Raw genomic sequence first — 26,838 nt, 5'->3', positions numbered from 1 at the left:
TGAATTTATTTTGCCCTTAACTCATCAGAAGAAAAAGAACTTATCAACTTTAAAAGAAAATAAAGGAATATGGACATGATTACAAAATCGAATAATTGGAGAGAATTACAATTATTTTTTCCATTTGTTATGCCATCTTTGAAAATTATAAAAATAAAAAAACAACAACAAAACTAAAGAACTCATTCTCTGACGAAGGATTTTAAATCTGAAAGTAATTAGTATTTCAACTTAAAAAAAAAGAAAGAAAATAAAATTCTTTATTTTGCATCTCAACGTGTTTTGAAACAGTTTTTCTGTTTATTCTATATTTTTCATTTATTCCGAGATGTTTCTACTAGCCAATACATGTTCAACTTCACACACACACACACACACACACACACACACACACACACACACACACACACACACACACACACACACACACATATATGAGAGAGAGATAGTTTGGCTTCTCTTGCTACTTCTATTATAATAACAATAATGATGATGATGATGATGATGATTGTTGTTGCTGCTGTTGTTAAAATTCAAACAAAGATTTAAGGTTATTCCTTTTCTTGTTTTCCTTACAAACCACAAATATTACTTGGTAATAATCAGTTCTTATATGTCACGTTTTGCCTATGTATGTTTAGAAATAATTGGCTATCTCGATGGAAATTCAGTCTTGCGTAAACAAAAAAAAAAAAACATCTAACATAAAAGTATCTTTTTACATAATGAGGAAATTATCGCTCGTTCCATCTTCATATGAACCCTCTTTGTGTTATTTAATACTGAAGCACAATAGTTATTGTCAACGATTAATTGTATATGCTTAGTTGACTGCAGATTACTATTTTATCCATAGCTGGGGGACAAGAGAATCATACCTTTCTCAATGGTATTCAAACACAATAGATCTGATAGATAGTACCATGAACATTTGAAGAAGGCCATTATTTGAAACGTTGTCTAAATTAAAAAAATATATATATACAAAGAACATGAATACTAATCATTTTACATAATGAAGGTTATATTTGAATGGAAACGTTTGAGTGTCATTTTAAAAGGTCAAAAGTGACTTTGGCAAAAGTCGATAAAACTATATAATTTCCATTCAAGATCTCTCCCTTTCTTCTGGTGACATTTATAACAGAGAAGGTGTGTCTAGAGGTTGTCCCCAATTGCGGTAGAGGTGTGTGCAGTGATATGACTAATGTAATAAGATAAGCTATCCATCTATTTGTTTATCTTTCTCTCTCATGCGTGCCCAAATGTCTTGTTTCACTGACGCTTTATGTAAATATATCTCATTTTAAATAAACCTTTTTTTATAAACATTAGTATCTGAGTATGTTTATCAGCAGACAAAAAGAATCTGGGTTCATGACAACGACCTTGATGTATAATGGTTTATACAAGTATTTGATAACTCAATCTGTTAACACCTAATCACGATTAAATGTTTGCAACTATGTCTCTCAAACCAATTCTATTTGTTATAACGTTATGACTGATGACACCACACTCAATAACAGACAAATATCTAAGGAAATTGCTAAAACTCTAGAAGAAGACCTCTAGTCTGTAGTGGAATGAGGCCATAACTGGTTGGTAATGGTCATTGTTGCCAAGACTAAGTTTATTTCCTTTAATAATTACAAGAAACCTTCTCAACCACTGATTACTATGGCTAATGATACACTGTCTGAAAGTACTTCTCTCAAGCTCCTAGGTTTAATATTCACAGACAACATGAATTGGAACAAATACATTGAGGTAACTGCCAAGGCTGCTTCGAGGAAAATGCGCTCTCTCTACCGTGCTAAAAGGCTACTCACACCTGAGAGTATCCTGTATCTCTACAAGGTCATGGGTTGCCCATGCATAGAGTATAGTTGCCACATCTGGGCTGGTGCATCTGCCACTAGTCTCTCGTTCCTAGACAGGATTCAAAAAAGAATCGTCAACCTAAAAGGTCCTGAACTATCAACTAAACTCCAACCTCTGTCACATCGCCAAAACATGGCATTCTTGTGCTTGTTTTGCAAGTATTTCAATGGCAATTGCTCTGACGAACTCAAAGCACTAGTATCCTCTCGACGACAATACCTTTGACAAACCTGACAAGCAGCAAAATCCCACCCCTACACTGTAGAGATCCCTAGATGCTGTAAAGCTTTCTACTCAAATAGATTTTTCCCTCAGACTGCTGCACTTTGGAATTCCCTCCCGGACCCCTGCTTCCCTGACTTTACTGACCTGCAGAAATTCAAGTGGAATGTGAACAGCCATCTTGCTGTCCAAGTCCATAAATAGTATCCCTACAAATCTGGTCCCAAATAGTAGCCCCTAACCACTAAGTATCCCTGTGCCTTGATTAGGTGAAAAAAAAAAAATTCTATTGGTGTAACGTTACATGGCTCTAATAATCACTTTGAAACACGTTTGCATACTATCTCCAGTGAAGTGTGGTTGGGCGCAGTATGACGAGCTATCGATCTGTCTGTCTCTCTTACGTATACACAAGTAATCTGTCCCTCTCATGTTTTATATGATGTCTTATATTTTTTTAAATAAACCTTATTAAAAAGTAAATATTAGCCTCAAAGTTGTTTTGTATCCACAGACGATCATCAATCCTGTGAATTTAGTATTACCTTGATACTTCCTCCTTTGAAGGAAGCCGATTCAACCCACCTAGGGTTAATGCCATACAACAAACAAACAAATCTCGGTTCGACGATGACAAGGGTATATGAGGCTTTATACACCCATCATTAAGATAAAATATGGATACTCATCGAAATATAATTATAAATAATTTATTATGTAAAAAAAAAAGGTTGACAAAATTAATTGTAACAAAAAGATTTATTGAGAAATGAATCATCTTTGTTAGCAGTTCTGGAAAACTTGTTTTGTTTACTCTTCATTATGGAGCTGGTTTTTCTAATGACTAAAAATAACACCTTTTTCAAATCTGTGCCAAAATTGTCAGCCATTTCTCTGCTGATCCATGAATCATATCTTTCTCATTGATTTCGTGCAGATTCAAAATCACTCAAAAGGACTCACGCCATTACATCATGCCTATTATTATATACTGTTACAGATGTAAACCTTCTGTATAATAATAATTATGCTCCGCCATTGTTCACACTAATATGCACATACATATAAAAATACTTTCTGAAGTTAAAAAAGATATGTACAAAAACAAGAAAACGTCTCAAACTGGAAAGTTTAAAAAAATAGGAAGCAAAATTGTCTGTATAGAAAGATGAAAGGAAAAACAAGAAAGAACACATCTCATTGTAGAACTAGAGTGAAACAAAGTTTCTTTCTAAGAACTACGCGTTTGTAAAACAATACTATGGGGCTGCTTTCCATCTGACTACAACATGTCGTTTTTAAGTCCAATGTTAACACATTTTTGTTGAGCCATCTTCTTAAATAATCAAGTTCTGTCCAGTTACACCCATTGTCACCATTTCTTAAGGTCTTATCTCATTGTCCATCCAACAAACTCGTTCACCCTCATCCTCAAGTAGCCTTTCGGTCTTGATAAGCAGTAATTTATATAACTATATAAAAAAAGTATATAAAAAAAGGTTTTATATCTTAATTATTTTTAGACAACAACAGAAGGATCGGACTTGCTATTTACTTTCTCGGTTATAGTCAGCTAACATAGTTCCTAACTTCTAGCATAGCACGACCAGAAGCGGTGACGAGGCACATCAGTTCCTTCACTTTTATTGTTCTTCAATATTTCTATTGTGTAGAAATTTACTGAAATAAAATAGAAGAAAAGGACATTATTAAAAAATATACAATACATAGGCATCACCACTTATCAAAGCCAAGAGGCCACTCGAGGATAAGGGTTAAAGAGTGTACAGTAGAAATTGAACAATATAGTAACCGTTAGTAATGGAGATTTGGTAAATTTGTTAACATATGGAAGGGCTCATCAAAAACTTGTTTAGGTTAGACTTGAAGACAACCATATTGTAGTCAGCTGGAAAGCAGAAAAATGGAAGACAATTCCACAGGCGTGCAGTTCTAAGAAAGAAGCTTTGCTCATGGAATCTATGTTTAGGTTTAGGCACAGATAAAGAGTGGGGGAAATTAGTGATAGTGTTTTCTGCTAGACGGGTGTTTCTTGTGAAAGTTTGACGAGGAGGACCATAGAATGGAGCTCAGCCGAGCACTTGCCATGAAAATAACGATAAAGCAGAGACAAACTCGCAACATCTCTTCTGTGAGAAAGAGGTTGCAGGGAAGAGAAAAGGACATCCCCCACAAGGCTACAAAGTCTATTTTGAACTCTATCAAGGCAGGATGAGTCCTTTCTAGCAGCTCCTGCCCATATGTGGCAACAGTACTCCATCCTTGGACGTACCTGACTCTTATATAGATAGAGAATTGTATCAGCAGTGAGATATCTACTGGATCAATAGAAGGATCCGACCATTTTTCGAGTGGCCTTGGCAACGGATTTAATGTATGTGTTCCATTTAAGATCAGGAGTAAAGGTCAAGCCCAGAAGCTTGTCAAAACTTGAGGCCTCCCCAAGACAAGAGCCATTCATTTTAATCGATACCAGATGGGGATCAGAGCGTTGATGATGTAAAGATAAAAGCTTGGTTTTAGATGTATTAAAAGTAACAAGCCACTCCTTTCCCCGTTGTACCAATTGCTCAGGATCAGAGGAGAGAGAATCAGAGAGAACTTGGTCGTTTACGGTCTTAGATGTGCTACCATAAATGGTAGTGTCGTCAGCATAGATGTCTACGAATGATGTAAGGATGTGATTTGGAAGATCATTAATGTAGATCAGGAAGAGAGTTGGGCCCAGGATGGACCCCTGAGGGTCTCCAGCATTAATACTAAGAGCTTCTGATTTCTGCCCATCAACCACTACTCTTATGAACCTATCAGAGAGAAATGATTTAATAATTGAGAAGACATTTCCAGCTATACCATAGCTGGAGATCTTGTGAAGTAAACCTTTATGCCATACTCTATCAAAGGCCTTTGATATGTCAAGAGCAATTGCCCTAGAAAGGTAGCTTCCGTCGAGAGATTTGCTAATCCTATAAGATATAACTGTAAGCACATCTGCTGTAGATACGCAGAACGGAAACCAGATTGCGTGTTACTAAGAAGGTTATTTTTGCTGAGATGGTTGATTACTTCTCTATTTAACAGAGATTCCAGCAACTTACTCATGTCGGACAGGAGACTTATTGGCCTGTACTGAGAGGGGGATGAGCGATCACCTGAATTCTTAAATATGGGGCATACTGAAGAGATTTTCCAGGGTGCCAGGAAGCAATTCTCCTTAAGACAACGTTTAAACAGTTTTGTAAGGATGAGCGCAAGTTCTGGTTGAAGTCTTTTTAGTACTATAATTGGAATACCGTCAGGGCCGGTTGCTTTACTGGAATCAAGGTTTTTGATTAGCTTGGCAACATCACGTACAGATATTTGTATATCACATAGCATGTTTTCTGATACAGGAGGAAATATTGGAGGTTAGCAGCCTTGATCACAAAGGTTAGAATTAGCTGCAAATTCTTGGCAAAGAGTTTGGCTTTGTCTGATGCTGACGAGATTTCCATTTATGAGAGTTGGGATAGACCACACGCTTCTGTTCAGGATTCTGTTTGCTATTTGCCAAAACTGGTGGGAACCAAGCCGCTGCTCAGCTACTTTGGACTTGACCGACTGAGCATACAACTCTCTTGCGTTCTTTATTACTTTTTTACAGTGGTTGCTGGCAGTTCTGAAAGCAGCTTTAGTCTCAGTACATCTATTACGTTGGAAGCAATGGAAAAACTGATTTCTCTGCGCAATGGCAGCAGCACATTCTGGAGAGAACCACAGCTGGCTGTTAGGTTTTTGCTAGAATATTTTCGAAGGTATGAAGCGGTCTATACCTACAATTAACCATTCTGTCAGGTCTGATACTATAGAGGACACATCCTTTTTAAACATGGAATGCACAGGTAGATCTGATATAAATGTGTGGAAGCTATCCCAGTCAGCCATAGAGTATTGATATACTGTACGATGGAGCGGTACATCTGGCGACTTATTACATTTCATTTTTATCTTAACTGATACAATTGAGCGGTCAGAAGATCCAAGTGGAGACAGAACAGAAGCTGAACACAGTTCAGGGCAAGTTGTGAGAAAGCGGTCTAGGAAACTTGCATACTGGCCGTCAGTATCGGGAACACGGGTGGGTTTGTGAACAATCTGAGTGAGGTCATAAGCAATGGAGAAATCATGACAGAACCTCCCCTCATCATCGGTCTTGTTTGAGTGATGTAACCATTCCACATTGTGAACATTGAAGTCTCCACAGACATGAATGTTAGTTGAAGGATAAACAGATAGGGCGGAGTCAATTTTCTCAGATATGCTTTTAAAGATAGTAACTCCACTGTTGTGGGGGCGATAGAGAGCAAATATAAACACAGTAGTTTGAGCAAGTGCAACCCGGAAGCACATATAGGGTAAGTTAGGATCTTCTTTGGAGATGTCCCTACCATATGGAAAGCCATCTTTTATATAGGCACATATTCCATGCTCATGGCGATCTTGGGGGTCAGATTTGGAAGTTAAATTAGAGTATCCTTTAATTACGAACTCATCTAGAGAAATGGTCTGTCCAATGCCAGTTTCACTTAGAAATAATGTCTGGTTTAGTCTCCTGTTTTTTTTATGATGTTTGAAATTTTATTATTTTGATTTTAATAATTTCATTTGTTATTTTAATTTCAATAATTTTATTTTTATACTTTCATAAACATATTTATTATATAAATGCAAATAAAAAACTTTTATTTTTAAAATTAAAAACTTTTATTTTTATAATTTGATAAACATATATTTATAAAATTTCTAGTAAAAGAAAAACTTTTATTTTTAAATTTTGTTATTAAAAGTTCAAATAAAAACTAATTGTGTTATTTTTATCTGTATTATTTTGTTAATATTTATTGTACACTTTTCAATAATGTCCTTTTCTTATATTCCAATTAATTGCTTCACAATAGAAATACTGAAGAACAATAAAAGTGGAGGAACTGATTTACATCGTCACCGTTTCCGGTAGCACTATGCCGGAAGTTAGGAAGTACGTTAACTGACCGCTTTCTCCCTACCTTGAAATGGCTTTGTCTGGTAGTTTTGTTTTTGCTAATGTTTGTGTGATGAGATGAAGTCTGTCTTTTGTTTGTATTATTTGTATTATTCGGACTACTCTTCTCATCAAGTGTTATTTTCACAATGTTGATGTGCCCTCCGACCTTCTTCAGGTGTATCTTGTCAAACTCGAGAATGTTGGAATAAAAGCATACTACCCATGCGGATTAAATAAAGGGTTCTGTTCGAAATTTGTATAAATTCCCGAGTTTGACAAAAAGATTCTTGAGTTTGACAAGATACACCTGAAGAAGGTCGGAGATAACATCGACTGTAAAGTTATGAAAATAAAACTCAAGTTGAGAACAGTAGTCCAAAGAATCCAAATAATATAAATAATCAATCCTTATCTCAAAAATTCAGAAACATTGTACCTTTTTTTTTTTTTTGCATAAATATATAAGAAGTAACTTTAATACGATCTGTAATTATAATATATTTTAAAGGAAATATATATGAGTTGGGGATATTATTTAGGCCACTTAGATTGTAATAAAAAAAAATTAAAAAAAAAAAAATTTGCTTTAGGGTTTATAACTGTTCTCAGGGAATTCCAGCACACAGGTACCACCACTAATAAATGTTATTTGAAATAAGCAACGAAAAGAAAGTAACTTTTAAATGATGATATATATTTGAATAAGCATGCATGTATACATTTTTGTTGTGGCAGCCATTTGCAAAAATTCATATCCATAAAAAATCAAGGAATATTATTAGTTTATCATATATATTGCTTTTCCAAATTGAAATTTAGGGAATATTTATTAATCAATGTCTAATGCCTATTGTTATTAGACAAAAATTGAAGTTATCTGAATTTTCACGAAGGGCTTTCACTTCATTTTTTTATTTTTACTCCCTTTCCATGAAACTAAATTAAACTAAATTTAGATCACATTACCCACCCTTCTAAAATTTTTAATGATCAGTTAATTTGTTTAGGAATGAATTCTGTACATACAAATATATAAACATATAAACCTACTTAACTTTATATATAAATAGAGGTTGGTTAGTTTAATTATAATATATATTTGAAGTGAAATTTTAATTTTTTATAATTTGAAAATAAATGAGGAAAAATATAATATAAAGTCCTGCTATATAGGGGCTTCAGACTCCATATGCACTCCCTCCCCTACACCACCAAAGATAGTCGGAAGCAATTGTTAGATAAGCAATATAAGATAAAAAGGAAGATCCATGGTAAAGATTCCCGACAAAATTATCTCTAAGTACAAGAGCCAAATACGCCCAAATATCGTACTGCATTTTAGAGCGTATCTGGGCATGAACTGCTCGTCGCACTCTATCCTGCTTTAACAGAATTCAAAACCGGCTTTGACACCTAGTAGGTGATGTCCTTTTCTCCTCCTTCCAACTTCTTTTGAACAGTAAATACTTGCAAACCTATTTCTGCTCTACCATTAAAGTACTCGTCAAGCTACAGCCACTACCAACAATTTCCCCTATTCTCTATCAGTGCCTAAATAAATCTAAATGCAAATTGAATGAATAAAGCTTCTTTCCAAGAACTTCACGTCTGTTGAACTCTGTTTCATTGACTGCTTTCCAGCTGACTATAGCATGGCCGTCTTCATGTCCAATGTGAACAAATTTTTGCTATCCCACCCACTTAAATAATCCAATTCTGCTGAACTTCCACCAAAAACGCTCACCGAGCTGTTGTTGCGCTGACCACCTTACACTTATTAACCCTTATCCTCGAGTGGCCTCGACTCCATTGTAAAAAAAAAAAAAGTACAAGAAATAAATGCGACCTGTTTGATCACCCATTGAACTCAAGTTAGATTGTTTGAATTAGGAGTAAGTGAATTTGCAAAACCAGTTAAATATTGGAAAAAAAATAAAAAGACAAAATACAAAAGTCATCTCTTTCTCCTTTCTCTTTTTCTCTCTCTCTCTCTCTTTTTCTCTTTTTCTCTCTCTCTCTGTAAAGTCATGTGCTTCCCCGTTGGCAATAATCACCAACCCAAACGCAATGTGCTGTGTTTTTTTTTTGTTTTGTTTTCTTCATTCAACTTCTATTCTTTTTCTTGCTCTGTCATGTCACCATCTCTTACAGTGGCGATTGCCGCGGGGGCGGGGGGGGGCAAGCACTGGCATGGAGTATTGTTGCCACGTCTGGGCTGGTGCATCTACCACTGCTCCAAAAAAAGAGTTTTCAGTCTAATAGGTCCCATTTTGTTAACTAAGCTCCAACTCCTGTCCCATCGCCGCAATGTTGCATTTCTGGGCCTGTTTTACACATATTTCAATAGAGTGTACTTTGATGAACTCGTTGCACTTGTGCTCCCTCGATGTACATATACCTGACAAACCTGCTTAGCAACAAAATCATACCCCTTCACTGTTGAGGTCCTTAAATGCTAGAAAGCTTTTTACTCTAATAGTTTCTTCCCTCGAACAGTTAGACTTTGGAATTCTCTTTCTGCTGCCTATTTCTTTTACTGTACTAATATGCAGAAGTTTAAATATAACATAAAACAAGACCTTGTCAATCTTTCATAGGCATAGTCTCAAATAGTAGGCCCCTTCGTCCACGTGGCGATATGCCTTGTTAGGGATGAATGTGATGTTTTTTTAAAAATCTATAAAGAAATAAAACAATGCAAATTCACAAAAGAAAACAAACTCTGACATATTGTGTGAAAATATCAGTTGTACACTAGGTGGGTTTTTTTTTTTTTTTCATGGGAGGGGGTCACCACTTATCTAGGCATGGAGGCCACTCAGGGATAAGGGTTATTGCATGTACAGTAATCAATGAGATAGTATTGTAGTAATCATTAGTATTGGAGATTTGATAGTGTCTTACTTAAGGGAGGCGGTTTGTCAGGAATTTGTTTATGTTGGATTTGAAGACATCCCAGTTGTAGTCAGGTGGGAAACAGGCAAACGGAAGAGAGTTCCACAGTCGTGCACTTCTGAGAAAGAAGCTCTGCTCATGGAATCTACGTTTGGATTTAGGCACAGATAAAGAGTTAGGAAAATTATTGACAGTAGTTTCAGCCAGACGGGTGTTTTTCGTGAAAGATTGGCGAGGGTGGATGAGAGATTGGAGCTCAGACGAGCACTTGCCATGGAAATAACGATAAAACAAAGACAGGCTTGCAACGTCTCTTCTGTGGGAGAGAGGCTGCAGGGAAGAGAAAAGGGCATCCCCCACTAAACTACAAAGTTTATTTTGTACTCTGTCAAGGCAGGATAGGCTGTTTTTAGCAGCTCCTGCTCAGATGTGACAGCAGTACTCCATCCTTGGACGTACTTGGCTTTTATATAGATAGAGAATTGCATCAGTAGTGAGATATCTTCTGGAGCGGTAGAAGGATCCCACTATTTTCCCAGCGTCCTTGGCAACAGACCTGATGTACGTGTTCCATTTCAGATGAGGAGTAAAGGTCAAACCCAGAAGCTTGTCAAAACATGGAGCCTCCCCAAGACGAGAGCCACCCATTTCAATTGATGCCAGATGGGGATCAGAGCGTTGATGATGTAAAGATAGAAGCTTGGTTTTGGATGCATTAAAAGTGACCAGCCACCTCTTCCCCCACTGTATCACGCGCTCAAGATCAGAGGAGAGAGAATTAGAGAGAACTTTGTCATTTACGGCCTTTGATGTGTTGCCATAGATGATCGTGTCATTAGCATAGATGTCAACGAATGATTTAAGTATGTGTTTTGGGAGATCATTGATGTAGATCAGGAAGAGAGTTGGGCCCAGGATGGACCCCTGAGGGACTCCAGCATTAATACTGTGGGCCTCTGATTTCTGCCCATCAACCACTACTCTTATGAAGTGGAAAAATATAACCTTCATAGAAAATACAACCTTCTAAATGCTAACGTTCATATCTAAGTTGTCTGTTGAGGCCTTTTGTTGTTGGTTGACATCAGTTCATCTCGGTCTCCTAACATTCTTTTGATATTGTTCAGGCCACAAACTGTCAACAACTCTCATGACTATTCAAAATCTAATCACTGACTGTGAAGCACGTTACTGTATCGAGAATTCAAAAGATTTGATGAACCCAATCGTTTTTTTTTTGTTTGTTTTTTTTTACTCATCTTACTTCCTATACTTTTGTTCAGCTAATGAATCATTTCCTCCAATTATTGTGAATCTTGGCTCTGGGCAGGGGTGGGTTCGGGATAGGCTACGTCCACAGTCCCACATCTCTCTCTCTCTCTCTCTCTCTCTCTCTCTCTCTCTCTCTCTCTCTCTCTCTCTCTCTCTCTGTTTCTACAGCTATAAGTTAAATGTTTTTACTAATTCTCATGATCTTCCCATTTCTTTATAATGAATGAGTTCAATTTTTTAATTATTTTCTTTCTTATAAGCAGATCATATTACATTGATACTCTCTGTAGAGTTTTACAACAAGTTCTTCATTAGTTTTCAATGGTCTTTCAATGTTTAAAGTTATGATACTGGTTTTGGAAGCAGGTGCTGCCCTTTCTTCCTACTTTGGATTGATAATCTACTGATATTTGTTGAGTTTATGGACATCGCTTAGTTTTGGCTTTTTTAAAAACTGTTTTTCACCCCAAACAAAGCACAGTGTCAATAAGTCGAAAAGACCAGATTTGCAGGGATACTATGTAGGGAGTTGGACAGCAAGATGTCTGTTCACATTACAGTTGAACATCTGCATGTCAGTACAGTCAAGGAAGGAGGGGTCTGGGGAGGGAATTACTAGTGCTTTGAGTTTGTCTGACCACTTACCATCAAAGTAGAATGACTATATGATACCTTGTCTGCCCTCTACTGCCCAACTGGTGAAGCTTTCTTGCAGAATACGACCATAATGCAAAGGACTGCATAAAAAAGTGGGAAACTGTGGTATGCTTTAAAGACACACAAAGAAAAAGATTATTTCCTTTCTTTATTACTTTCGACTGTTAATAAATAGAGAGATAGAGAGAGAGAGACAGAGACAGAGAGAGAGTAGGGGGAAGAGAGAGATGGAAGCAAGGGTGATAGCATATAAAATAAAAGCAGGCAATAAAGCAACACAGAGTGAGAGAGGCTGAGAGTGAAAAATAGAAGCTTAATAATAAATGGGTCACTTGTTGAGTTAATTGCAAATTATAGCTAATTAGAACAATTTAAAATGAAATTTTTTAAAACATAACTCAATTCCAAAATTGAAGAACATTTTAGCATGTATTTTGTGTGATTAAAATACAAGGGTCGTTCCAAAATTAAAGCTTCCTATTTTTTTTTTTTTTTTTAACTTCAAAAATTAAAGAGCTACGAAGACGAGAATAGTATCATTAAAACCAGTGTCCTTTTGTGCTCCAGAATTTATTTTACTACGTAGTCAACACCTTTCTCAATGCACTTTTGCCAGGAATTCGATGACGCATCTCTATTTTTGATGTACATCCATGACAGGGGTTTGCTTTCTGAGAGTTTTACACCATCAATATCTGCAATAGAGAGATGAAATTTTCAGATCATGAATGCATAAGTTCAGTCATCATAACAATGCAAATTGCAATCCTCTTTAATCTCTTCGGGTGGAATAAAAAAAATAGGATGTATTACTTTTGGAATGCCTCGCGTGTGTAAAAATAAAAACAGTGTTAGAACCAAAAGTTGATTAATTCAAATTTGTGTCATAATCTATATATCTATAAAAGTGAGAATGTGTGTGTGTGAGGACACTTCTCAACCTATATACTCGACGAATTTTTGATCTACAGACTTGAAATTTGGTATATAGAATATTCATACTCGTGGAAAACTTTTTTAATCCATTTTCATCTGGAAAAAAAGGGCTGCAAAGTGGTCAAAAGTGAAAAATTGGTATGTGGTGGTCATCGGATTTTTATCTGTCAACTGTTTCACGAATGCGCATGCGTGAATCGTTCACATGACAGATTACTTATGTTAAGAATAAGGAGGTTTAAAAACACTTTTTTAAAATCGTGTCAAGCTGGCCTAATGTTTATCGTATTCTAGGTCTCAGTTTTGTTCTCAGCTTGAGTATATTTTGGCTTTGAACTATTTAGAAAAACATAATACTCGCATGCACATGTCTCAGTTTGTGCATGAATAAAAATATGATATGTATGCATATTTTACGACCAGGCAATGCCAAGCAGCCTGCTAATATATATATATTTTTAGATGAAATAAGCATCACTTCTTTTTTTCTGTATGAAGGAAAAAACTCTGCAGCCCTAAAAAAAAGAAAGGTGAACATGATACATAGCTTAAAATTGAAGTGTTTTTTCAAACAACTTGATTTTAAAACTGAGGAATATTTTAACATGTATTTTGTGTGATTATATATTAGAAAAAAAAAACAGCCTTAGAGAAATAAACGTTGATTAATTCAAAATTGTGTGATAATATATATTTTAGATGAAATAGTGATTACTTCTTTTTTCATGTATGAATATGTTTCAATTTCTTGTATGAAGGAAAAAACAGTGCCACCCTGGAGAAAGAAAGGTGAACATGATACATCGCTCTCATTGAGTTATTTATATAACTAGCAGGACTGCTGGACTTTACGTGGGGGGAAAATCTATAATATATTTCTGTTAAAACTTCTGTTAGTTTCTTTTCCTCTTCCCATTTTTTTCTTTCTCTACCCAACCACTTTTTCTTCTATGCCCAGTCTCTTCCGCTTTTTGAACCCCCTCCCCTCACACACACACACACACACACACACACACACACACACACACACACACACACACACTTTTATAGATCCCTTGAGGAATGACTTGTTATAAGGGATCAAAAAATCAAAATTACTTCCTTCCAATTAATACTAAAACTGACTGAAAACCCGACTTCCCTGATGAAATCTGCACCAGTTTAAAGTAAAAAAAAAAATGGATAATGTTTTATGAAATTTTAAATATTTTTCATCTGGGGCAACACAGATCAAGAAAATACCAATGTTGTGGGTGTTTGTTTTGTAGTTTTTATTTATAGCAGAATATACAAGCATACACACAGACAACTGCTCTTTATATTATAGATTTCAGCACCTTTTGTCCACATTTTTTTGTATGATCAAATAAAAACTGATGTTTTTTTTTTTTTTTTTCAGCTGGACTGAAATTTGGAAACTAAGTCCTTTGATGAGCCTAAAGTCTTTATTTTTATCCGGTAACCCAGTCAACGCTGTGTTTTATGATAAACCATCCAATGATGAAGGCAATCCTCCTGATAGTCCAATAAAAACTTCATCTCGCACGGTAACCCCTAATAAGCCCATCCCCTTCCCTAATGACTTTTCCCCCATCAAGTGCCGGGGCAAGGCCCTAAATGCCCGTCGTAGGCTTATCTTGAATGATACATTGTCTTGCGACTCTGACCTGGATATGTTGAATGATATTGCCGAACAGGGTTGCTCTCCCACCAAAATCAAGTGTGATTATGATAGCCTCTTTAATAAAACTTGGCCTCAGTCCAGCCCCAGTTCCAGTTTGCCTACAAAACTGCCTCTTGAACGGAAAAGGCAAACCGATTCCAGGCCTATAAACATTAATTACAAGAATTCAGCATATGGGAATATCAGCCGTGCTTCACGCCAACTGGAGACTGACATTGAGACAATGGATGATTCCAGTTGTGGTAGCCCTCAGTTTGATGATTCAGGCTGTGGGAGCAGTCTCCGATCAAACTCTGTCAGCCGAGACGGTGATGATGAAGATGATGATGAAGATGATAATGACGATACTGGATGTGCCTTTGAATTGAAACCATTTCAAAGATTGCAAACATTGTGCCTTAGCAAAACAAAGATCAACAGTTGGGAACATCTTTATCAACTGACAAAATTCCCAGGTTTACATTCAGTCCGATTAATGGTGAGTTTGATTTATTATTTAACATTGCTATATATATATATATATATATATATATATAAAATAAAAATAAAAATTACAATTAAATTTACCAAAATGATCCAAGATGGTAAAATTAAAGTATATTATAAATATTAAAGAATTAATATTTATAAAGTTATCTCAGCCAGATGTAAAAGCTCGATAAAACCAAATAGGAGATAGAGCTTATAATACGAGCAAACAGTTAATAAAACATGTTAAAAAACACTTTGAAAAAGAGTTAAAAACATATTTAATCTGAAAAGGAAACACTAGATAAGTGGATAGTCCTTAATCCATGGAGTTTCGAAGAAATACTTTCCAACTCATCAGAGGGTAGGAATTAGCAAAATGCGGGATCGGATTTTGCATGCAAAAGTATTTGATGAAACAACAAGTAAGTCAAAGATCTTACTTGATAACAAAAAAGTGAAACAGAGGGAATATGGTGAAGAAAAAGGTGATTACACATGAATGGATAGCCTAGTGGAAGATAAATAATCCAGTGACGGTAATATATATATATATATATATATATATATATATTATTAGAAAGTTTTGCATTTATGATTTTCACTTTTGTGCTGATTGAAAAATTTTCTGTTTTTATAGGATATACCATTTTTGAGTGACCTTCACCCAGAAGAAAGAAGAAAATTGTATGCAGCCAGGTAAGTTAAATTAATTCTCTTTCTCATTTTTTTTTATTTTAACATTCATTTATCTTACTCCAAACTTAGCAGTAATTTTTTTATAGAAATCTCTCCAGATAAGATATGATGCCATTTAATGTAATGTTGTGGACTGGTAAAGGTTTGAAAGAAAGACACAACTATTTAGTGAAAATGAAATATATTGAAAGAAAAGAAAATGCAACAAATAAAGAGAGTAGTTATAAGTCGATCCGACTGCCGAGTGTGCATAATGCAGAGATAGGAGGTGACAATGAATCTTTTAACTGCTCTGTTATCTACATATCTATCCACTAATTCCATATATTTTTATAAATATTTTATTCCTACATATATATCTATAATATAAAGCTGAACGTCTGTGTGTGTGTGTCTGGTCACAAATAGGCTCCTATATGGTTGACTATTATAGAAAACTGATCACATATAATGATAGAAGATGTATCGAGACACAGGAATGGGTATGTTTGATCTGGCATAATGATGATTCATTAAAATTGTGGGGTCTGTGTACACGTCTGGTCCACAAAGTATGGAAATAAAAAATTTAAAAATTAAAAAAAAAACGTTTACAAGTGTTTTTGATATAGATGTACATAAGAATACTTTGATAAGTATGTTTTAACTTAAATAGGGATGGTATAATAAAATTGTGGGGTCTGCATTCACGCCTGGCCTCCATAGAATGGAAATAGGCACAAACTTTAATAAAGACTTTTCATATCTATTTACGTAAGTATACTTTGATAATTATGTTTCAATTTGAAGAAATATGGTATAATAAAATTATGGGGTGTTCGTTCGCGCCTGACCTCCATAGAATGGAAATATGTCACAAAGTTTAACAAGTTTTTTTAATATAGATCCACAGAATATTGTGATAAGTGTTTCAGTGTGAACAGGTATGGTATAATAAATTATGGGGTTTATCTATTTTATTTTTACTTTCATCATATTTTGCTTTGGTTTTGATACCCCCAAATTCGAAGCTATCTCTTTACAACCCTTCCTTTTCATAACCTCTCATGCTTTCATAAATCAGAGTCCATTTTTGAACTCAGTCAATGACGGGTACTTTTGCTAGTATATTATATATTTTTATATCCATTTTATTTTGTCTGAAACTTTGACAGTGTCGACTGTGCGTACTTGGGCACCTCCACTGAATGCAAGACAGCAGGATCCCAAAAGACCTCTATAGAGAACTGATAATCGAGAAACAAAAAGTGTCGCCTTCAGCAACTATTCAAAGGCTTGTGTAAAAGAGATGTGAAAGAGATCAGCATAGACTGTGGAAGCTGGGAGGAATTTGCTGACCAGTATGACCTGGGGAAGCACCAGGTCACCAGTGACCTCAAGAGAGATAAGATAAACTCCATCAGGTGCAGCAGAAGAAGCGAGCCCGGCATAAACGATGTCTGCACTACTCGCTACCAATCTTCCCCTTTAGTACATAGAACGAAGATCAGATATGATGGATGGATGCCATTGAACGACTGAATTTTGTCTGAAATTTCATTTCATGTTTTTAACTTCCACATAGGGATTCTTCAATCATTTTGTGTTGTGTATTATTGTCTCATGAGAACCGTTGCAAACTGACTAAATCTTATTTCAAGTTGAACTTCTGATATTTTGTGGATATTTTATATTTTTCCTTTAATCTTTGTTGTGATTTCCTTTCAGCCTCTCCAATATTTCATGCCTTAACGGAAGTGAAGTGACTCTTAATGAAAGAGAGAAAGCAGAACGACATTTTCTGCGATACTTCAGCGAAAGATCAGATAAACCTGATTGGTACCACGAGTTGGAATCAAAACATGGTGAGTGGAAAGAAATAAAGATTTAACTATAAATGTATTTTACTGCTATAAATTGCATATGGATATTTCAATAGAATTTAAATGGCTTTAACATAACCAAAACCTTGCAAATTGTGCATATTCAAATAGTGAATTCGCTGTATTTTTTCATATGTACTTTCACTCGCCTGAACATGGTACTGAATTACCTCCCTTTATATCACATGCAATACCTATTTATATATATTTAAATAGAGGCACAAATATATTATTATGATAGAAAAATGTGAGCATGAAAAGCAGTTCTAAATGACTAAAACTGCCATTTAACCATATATTCAAACACTACCGTGTTTGAATAATTATATTAGAGATTATTATTAAAAATATAGTTACATATTCTTTAATGATTCATATAGCCTACGCTTCAGTCAATGAGACCTTCCTCTTTTCACAATACACACTGGTCATCAAGGAGTATTTTGTTGTTGCTTCTTTAGACTATTTTTTGTTTTAATACATTATTTTGGCAAAAGAAAGGTAGGATTTTATCTATTCATCGTTCATTCATTTTAAATTTTAAAAGGATTTCTTACAGTTTCAGTTCCATTAGGTTCTTCTCTTTCTTCTTCTTATTATTATATAGAAGTATTCTTGAAATATCATTAGACTTTATTATTATAGAGAAATATTATTATTATTATTATTATTTAGAATTAAAGAGACTTGCTAGTTTGACATCAAATTTACATATATATTTGTGGTGTATACAGACACATATGTAAATTAGATAGCCATGTTAAAAATGATTTCCCTTTTTCTAAATGGTCACAGAAATTTTAGGAAATCTTAGAGTGTGGTTGAATTAACAGAGTAAGAGAGGTTGAGAGAACTACTTAAATAGCCAAGAAAATTATGGCTAATGAGAACGCAATACCAGGAAGTGCTTTCCAGCTGACTACAACATGGTCACTTTCAAAGCAAATATCAACAAGTGCCTGTTGAGCCATTCTCTTAACTAATCAAACTTTGACTATTTCATCATAATTCTCAATCCTCTCATAACATTGTTCATTGTCCAATCAATAATGTCATTAACTATTATTTTAGAATGGCTATTGACCTTGGTATGTGGTGACTCATTAGTATATTTAAAAAAATAACAATTCAAAAGCAATTTCTTTCAAACATTACTCAATCCTAGAACTAAACTATATTTTAGCATGTATTTTGTGGTATAACAAATGCTGGTTAATTCATATTTAGTATAATAATAAGCAATCAGATAAAACAAAAAATAAAGATATCATTTCATAGCCGAAGTTCTTATTTAAAACAGATTTAATATCTGCACACAGAACCATTTGCATACAAACGCACACATACATGAATCATTGGGAATGCATAAACACACTGGTGTTTGCTCAGAGATGTATCAGCAATTACCTTTCGCATCATGTTCTGCAGTCCAGAATGTGCTGCCTCAGAAATGTGTGAATGAACAGATATCACTTTCACATTTTCAGAGTTTTGTATTGTCTATCGTGATGTTCCCAAGTTTTATGCATTCTCTAATTAGCTTAGTGTCCTCTATTGATAACGGTTTTATGACCTTGGCTTAATAAAGGGGGGAAAAATATAATAAATCTCACTGTTTCTTCTGTTTGTCTTTAGGAACTCTCCGGCCATTGGCAGATATTGATCTTGGTGCCCGTTATCACACTTGGGCGAAAATCATCTTCATCTACAATGGACTGGAAATCTTTACGGAGAAAGTCCATGTCGTTCAACCTGTTGGAAAATTACGCAAACATCTTGCAAAGTGCCTTACTTTACCAATCAAGTGAGTTTCGCCACATTTTTATTTTTTTTTATTTTGCCTTTAAACATTTTGATTGTCTTTTTTATAAATCAAAAAATATTTAATTTTATTTTTGGTTGCAATTGATCCCATTCTGCTATTCTCTTTACATAATTCTATCAAAGATAAGTTTTTATTTATTGGCTATAAATACACAAACAGCTGTTTTGTTGTATCATGGATACTCAGTGTGATGAGACATGGTAGTTGGTGAGTGTTTCAAAATGAGATTTAAAACTCAACTGTCTGTACAGTAATCATCAGTCTAACCTATACACCATTGCACTCACCAGGAAAGTAAGAAAAACTGTTTTTATAATAAAGTCATATTCTTGTTTGTTTGTTCACAATTTGATTAATATGTACAAAAGTGCACTGTTTCACAAATTAATTTTTATACTGAAAACAGACTTTTATTCCAACATGGTTTTATGAATACTATTTATTCAAAAGAAATCTACATTCAATGAGTAACCTCATTTGCATATTACATTGAACAAATTTAATTTTAATAATTAGCTCAATGTTAATAATTGTTTGTTGTAATAGAATTAGTTAGATTGTTCCATTTATTTATTTATTATTGTTCTATTTATTTAATTGTTGGGCACTTCTGCAGTATTCGGGCAAGCGCCATGTTTTTTCAGTGTGTTTCACTAAACTGTCGCCAGGTGGTGCTTTTTGGTTAAAGAACAGGGGACAATAACTCATACTTTTATGGAGAATTCGCAAAAAATTGGGATGTACATCTGCAGTTTTGATGTGCCTTTCCACAGAGTGGAAACAGAATTGTAGAACAAAGTCATAGGACCGTTAAGACCATTGCAGCCAGAAAGAATTGTTCAATATTGGAGGCAGTCTACAGACACAACGTCACCCCAAAGGATGACATTTCACCTTCCATCGCATCAGCTGACGTGTTACATAGATATCATGTTCGAATCAAAGGTATTGAAGCTAACCTACTGCCCAAACCAGAAATGACTGGAGGGAAGTATGAAAGAGAAAACGTCGTTTGGATTAAAAATCCACATGGCAGGTACACAACAAAATATAACATGGGTTGCATTAATGACATGATTAGCTCAGAGTCTGTGAAAGTTGATGGGATACCTCGGCACATTAAAGACCTTTGACTAGTAATACAGACGCACTTATTAAGTGATGAAAGTGATTCAGAGGATAGTGACCAACTAATCTATTTGAATTCAGATCCACTTGATAGTGATTTCGAAGCTAGTAACTTTCCAACTGATGAGGTATCTATTGAAAGTCGACCCGCAGATGAGAGTATGCATGGGAGTGAGGCTCATGTCATTCCTCCTCGAAGAAATACTCGACAAAGACGGATACTATGCACCCCCCTGGCCCTGTTTGAGATCAGGGAGGAGTATAGGGAAAATCGAGGCTAACCTGACTAGCGTGGGTGTCATGTTGATTCATTTAAGACAAAAATAATAAAAAAAAAAAAAAGAAAGCTAAAATGGCACCGTCACTTTTGTACTTGATGATCACGTGTGAGTAACGCAAACTCTATGCAAATTAGATTATGCAAGATACATAAAAGAAATAGTAAAAGGAATGATCGGCGAATTGAAAGATGGTGTGTTATGCGAACGGACATGTGTTATCAGGTAATCCTGATATTACACACGTCCGTTCGCATAACACGCCATCTTTCAACTTGCTAGTCATTCCTTTCATCGCTTCTTTTATGCATCTTATTGAAGCTTATTCAAAAGATTGTAGGTGGGACAGAACACAACTCCACTGAAATCAATTTTCAAACTAAACATAAAACAGTGATAAAACAAAGACAGTTCGGTATTCATAACTGAAACTCAGGTATAGACTGCAGTTTATTTGTTCCAAATATGGTTTGATTGCATAAAGGATTAAATTTTATTAATGATGCTGTGGATGGCATTTTGTAGGGTTACTCTGGGCAAATTAATATCATAAAAAAATGTATGAAAGGATTTGTACAAAAATTTAAGCCACAAATTGTAGATTTTAAAAACTTGAACAATAGCAGCTTTGTCAATAAAAACAAGCAAACTGTTAACCTGGACTCAACAGCAACACTCATATGATCCAGCACAAACTCAAACAGTGATTCCAATACAACCCAACATAGTGTCAAACAATAACATTGATAATTACGAATGGTGGCATGATCCAAGAGCAACCTGCGAAGCTACTCTTGAATAACTCGAGTGTTGTCTTTATATAACTCTTGGGTGAGTGCATTCTAGTATTTCAAGGGGTGTCCAGCAAAATCATGTACGCACCATTCTCAGACACTTCAGTGCATGTCTGTCACAGAAAATTTATAGAAATGGCTGGATTAAGTATTAAATGACTCGAAAAGGATTGATATGCCATAAAACAAAGCAATCGTGTTTTCTCCCAATATTCTCTATATTTCCCTCAAGTTTTTTAATATCTCATTTTTTTGTCAACATGTTTTTAATTTTTTTCTCTCCTTTCTTTTCCAGTGGTTTCAAGATGTTTCATTATCCTTGTAGTCCAGAACATGGCAACAAAGAGAAACCCGAACTGCAAGAATTACGCCTGGATTCGCTGCCAATGAGTCGATTTGATTTTCTTGACGGTGATGAGATCCACGTTGATGATTGCTCCCTCCTTTCTGTCAGTGTTTAAAGCAGCCTTACTCTTAAGGAGAGACACACAAAAATATCGTTTTCATCTCCAAATTTTTTGCCAGTAGATTTTAAATTAACCACAACCATCTTTTCCACTGTTCTTGTTGAGTTGATCTGTGATCTTCTTTTTATTATTATTATTTTTTTAATTATTATCCATTGTTAAGTTCAGTTTTTTATTAAAGTTTTCAAACATTTGAACAAGTTGTGTATAAATACAAAGAAAAAAACATCAAGGGCACTGAAAGAGAACAGCCCTCCACAAAGGACTTATGATAACATTACAAAATATAAGTAAAAATGCATTTATAAAAAAGAAAAAGAAAAAAAAGCTATGCTTCTACATACACTTACAGCAAATACAAAGAAGAACAAAAGAAAACTTTATCTTGAATTTTAAGCATTTTTTGGTGTAACCTTTTGAAAGAAGAGGAAAGTATGATTATAAAGTTATGTTTGTTCAATCGTTTCTTTGCCTGCTTCATGCAAAAAAAAATTTTTTTTAAATGTAAATCAGAACGTGTACGATAAATTGCTGAAAAAAAATTCTGCACAACAATTTATTTTCAACCCGATTTTGCTGTTTACGGTGATTGTCCAAAATTCCTCCCATATTAAAAAACAAAAATATAAAATAATCTTTATGATGTACATATCGGTCACAAATCAAAAATGTCATCATATTCCAAAAGTCACATAAATTGATCACGTAGTATTATTTTTTTTAAGTAAGAAAATCAAATTTTTTAAGGAAGCAAAGGTGGGGTCTCTCACTCCACCATCTTAAATAAATAAATAAAGGATGATAACTCAATTCGAATTACCAAAAAAAAATTTGTTTTTTTAAATAATACGATAGAATTTTGGAAACGCAACATTATTCAAAATAATTAAAACTTTTATGGTGTGTGTGTGTGTGTGTATATATATTTATAAATATATATATATATATATATATATATATTATTGTTATTATTATTATTATTATTATTATTAAAAGCAGAATATTTTAACAAAATAAAATATATAAAAGGAACATTTTTGAAAAGACAACATTATTAAAAATACTTAAAATTTATCCTGGAAAAGATAAAATTCATCACTGATTACCTCCCCCTTAACAACCTCTCCAGAAATAGAGATCAAAATCAGCCTTTTACCATTAATCACCTTTTACTATTAATCACTAAAAATCATAAAAAAAAAAGATTTTCTATAAATAAAAAAAATAATCAATTTACATGATTTTTTTTTATCAGTATATATATAAAAGCCCATTTGAGATAATGATTTGAGAGTCTTTGCTAAAGCGCTGGGAGTTCAATTTTTGGTCAAGTTATACCAAAAACTAAAAAAAAAGTACTTAATTCCTCCTTGTTAAATACTCAGCATTATAGAAGGTAAGGATCAAGGGTAAGTGGAGTAATCCAGAAAAAAGAGTAGCGCTCTCCCCTACATCTCAATATAGTATCTAATATAAAAGGAGCTTTTAAGTTACCCTCGATTATGGTCGATCATTTTACCTTTTTAACTTTTTATGTAGAAAAATTGGAAATTAAAATGCAAAAGTATTCACACGAGCTTGATTTACAGGAAGTGTGTGTGTGTGTGTGTGTGTGTGTGTGTGTGATTTGCCTACTAGATACCATGACAGACTATGTAATTATGTATTTCAAGATCAAAGTCAGTCACATTTAGTTGTAGTCATTAATGTAATAAATATGTTAGAAGGTATAAACTTATAATCCTCCACCCCCTGACTATGGGTAAACTACTTACAATAGTGTTTTGGCATTAAGTAACCAAAAAAGTGTTGATTTGTCATAAAAACATAAACCAAACTTGTTTTACGATATATCAATCCTGTCAGGATTACGTAACACTGAGGTGCCTTCATTGTGTACAATTAGTTAAACGTTTTCATAGTTACATGAAAAATGAACGTCCATACGTTTCTAAACGTTGTTACTGCATGATATAATTCAATTTTTCCGATATGATTTCCATTTGCTATAACTAATCGTATCGGCCTCGATTCTATACATGAGACAAAGAATTATTATTATAACAAATTTGTCTGAAGGTAGCTTTGTTGCTGTTGGACTAAGGTATGCTTCTGTTCTGTTCCACTGAGAAGGGGTTAGTTTATTGCTGTTTACCTGAGGCGCGCATACCTGGGAATGCCAACGAGTTCAGAGTGGCGCTTATGCTAGTGCATTGTTTTCTCAGAACCCAACCTGATCTTGTGTTTAACCTCCTAGCAAGAAAGTAACTAATATCTCCAACCGCCAGCATTCAAGGGGAACAATTTTGTTCTTAAATAGCTTAGTTATTTCCCTTACAGACGAAAGACCATCAGCTTGTTATGTTGCTTAATAGGGATAAATTGAATTTTAAATATTTTTAGGATCAGATCCAGATGACTTCCACTATTGGCAAGTTTTGCTTTAATCATAAAGTTTTGTGCAGTTAAATCCCAGTTTCACACAAGCTAAAAGTTTTCCCAAATCCTTCCCCCTCTGCCAGAATCATCATCTCCAGAATGTGAGGAATTAAGGGTAAAATAGGGGACAAGTGAGAATTATGAGACCGACGAAAGTAAACCCAAGGTTCACTTTCCGCTCTGCATGTTATTTTAATGTTTTTTTTGTTTTGTTTTTTTAACAAGGGAGTGACCACTTATTAAGGCCCAGAAGCCTCTTGAGGATAAGGATTAATGAGTGAAAACCGGGATAAATGGTAGTAGTGGAAATTAGGAATTGATTATTAACGAGGACGGCTCAACAAGAATTTGTCCTCGTTGAGCCATCCTCATAATTAATCGATTATTATTATTGATGCATACACAAAATGATTTTTTTTTTCTTCGTGATTTTTCGAACCTGAAGGAAACTAAATCTAATTGGCTTTAATTAATCAAGAGGCATTTTTTTTTAAATGTGTTGCATCAATATTAGCATTGATATTTTAAATTACTTAAATGCACACTAGTTTAAATCGTCCAGAATTTTGGTACTGCCCAAATCAAAAGTATATTCTTTACGTAGAAAAATGTAAAGTTTTATTTTTTATTGATTGATTTAATTATATTAATTTAAATGCAGATTTCCATGCGTGTGTCAACATGATTTTCTGGCTTAGAAGTTGAGACAAATATTTATAATGAAGATAAACCTACTCGTGTTTCTCTGTAACTCCTATTCACAAATTGATCAGACAAATTCATATCAGCCTGCAGAGACTTTAGTTTCTTATGGTCATCAAAATATAAAAGATATAATAATGGAAGTAGAAATAAAGAGTGACTAACAAATTGGATATTATTCTTTCTTCATTGTTTGGTGTGTATTTTCCATATCAAATGTGGGTTGCATGCTGACCCATGGCAGTGGGAAATGATTTTTTCTATGAAATTCTACCATTTACATCGGTTTCAATGTGCCATTGTTGGATGTCATCTTTAACTGAACCACTTTAAGTTTTTTTTTTCAGCTTGCCTTTTCCTTGATTACTCTTAACTGAGATGTAAGTAAATCGTTTGATCAAATCAGAGCTTCATTAAACACGTTTATACCACTGCAGGCAGTTGTAATGCAGAGCCGACTCCAGTCTTGACACTTTCAGATCTCAATAACAGGAAATCAAATCTAACCAGTCGTTAAGATGGATGTCATAAATCCTCCGAATCATAGCCTTGTCATTCCTCTGTATCTTCAGAAAGAAAAATTAGTGGGAGCTCAGCATTCACTTGCATCTCCCCTTCCCTCATCAGCAAAAAGTCCACAACTTATAACTTCTGCAAACAGTTCACACAGAACTCAGAACAAAACCTGCGTTAAATTGATTGAAGAACTATATTAAGAAATTATTTAGAAATTAGATGACAAGCTAATATGAATAGTCACTATTTTGGGAAATCTTTTAATATTTTAGGACAAAGTGTAACTTTAACACACCAATTATGCTCAAATATATACTTGTATCAATAAGGACTTATTTTATCTCACAGATAAATGTCGCTGTTATGCAATTAGGCTACAGACTGATCAATCAACTTGCAGGGTGCTTTAATTTCATCTGCCCCATTTACGAATCACGGTCGGTGAGCAGAGAGAACCCTGGAAGCAACAAAGAAAGATGTCCCTTCTTTCTCCTTACCTTGTCCATAGGATGCTTCAGCATTGAAGATCTGTAGATAACTGCTGACTGACCTGTGACCACATAAAGAACTCTTCCTTTTCCACTTGGACACCGTCCAATTTTCTTCCAGTTAAATGAATCCTTTTGTTGTGTTAAAAAAGGTTTTGGTTTTCCTTCTGTGCAATGTTTTTATTTTCTAATATGTCCAAGTGCATCACATATTTCTATGTATTCAACTCTTAAAAGACGTGATAAGTTGTCAGAAAATAATTTGCATATCGTTAATTTTGTGTTTTTAATTTTTCAAAGTAGAAAAATTATAATTATTATTTTTTTGCAAGAAATAAAATTAATGTTAATATTTCTTTGCTTTTTGTCAGAAATAAGTATAAATAGTTTTGAGAAATTTTAATGGAAAAAATGATATTCTGTAACAAAAAAGAAAATCAATTTTTATGTTTGAAAAGATGTATTATTTGGACTACCTTTCTCATTTTGGTTGTTATTTTTACAGCGTTTCAGCTGAAATGACTTTTCATCTTTTTCAGGTGTGTCTTTTCAAACAATGAAATCTTATGTCAAGCCTA

The 26,838-nt window shown here is 34.4% G+C and overlaps 1 protein-coding gene across 2 annotated transcripts in view; it reads left to right on the top strand.

Annotated features, from left to right (window-relative positions):
* LOC145279662 (tubulin-specific chaperone cofactor E-like protein) overlaps positions 1-22,575 on the top strand; it is a 104,101-nt gene extending 81,526 nt beyond the window's left edge. For both annotated transcript variants that reach the window (XM_080130905.1, XM_080130904.1), the window contains exons 6-10: positions 14,310-15,072; positions 15,703-15,761; positions 17,469-17,605; positions 19,259-19,427; positions 21,944-22,575. In XM_080130905.1, coding sequence (XP_079987031.1) covers positions 14,310-15,072; positions 15,703-15,761; positions 17,469-17,605; positions 19,259-19,427; positions 21,944-22,109 — 1,294 coding nt within the window. In that variant the 3' untranslated portion in view covers positions 22,110-22,575. The remainder of the gene's footprint in view (positions 1-14,309; positions 15,073-15,702; positions 15,762-17,468; positions 17,606-19,258; positions 19,428-21,943) is intronic.
* The last annotated feature ends 4,263 nt before the right edge of the window (positions 22,576-26,838 follow it).

This window comes from Euprymna scolopes, chromosome 7 (genome assembly GCF_053919585.1).
Source record: "Euprymna scolopes isolate OS-2025 chromosome 7, ASM5391958v1, whole genome shotgun sequence".
In the NCBI taxonomy this organism is placed as follows: Eukaryota; Metazoa; Mollusca; class Cephalopoda; order Sepiida; family Sepiolidae; genus Euprymna; species Euprymna scolopes.
The sequence above is the reverse complement of the archived record's forward strand: the minus strand, read 5'-3'. Positions and strand labels throughout refer to the sequence as shown.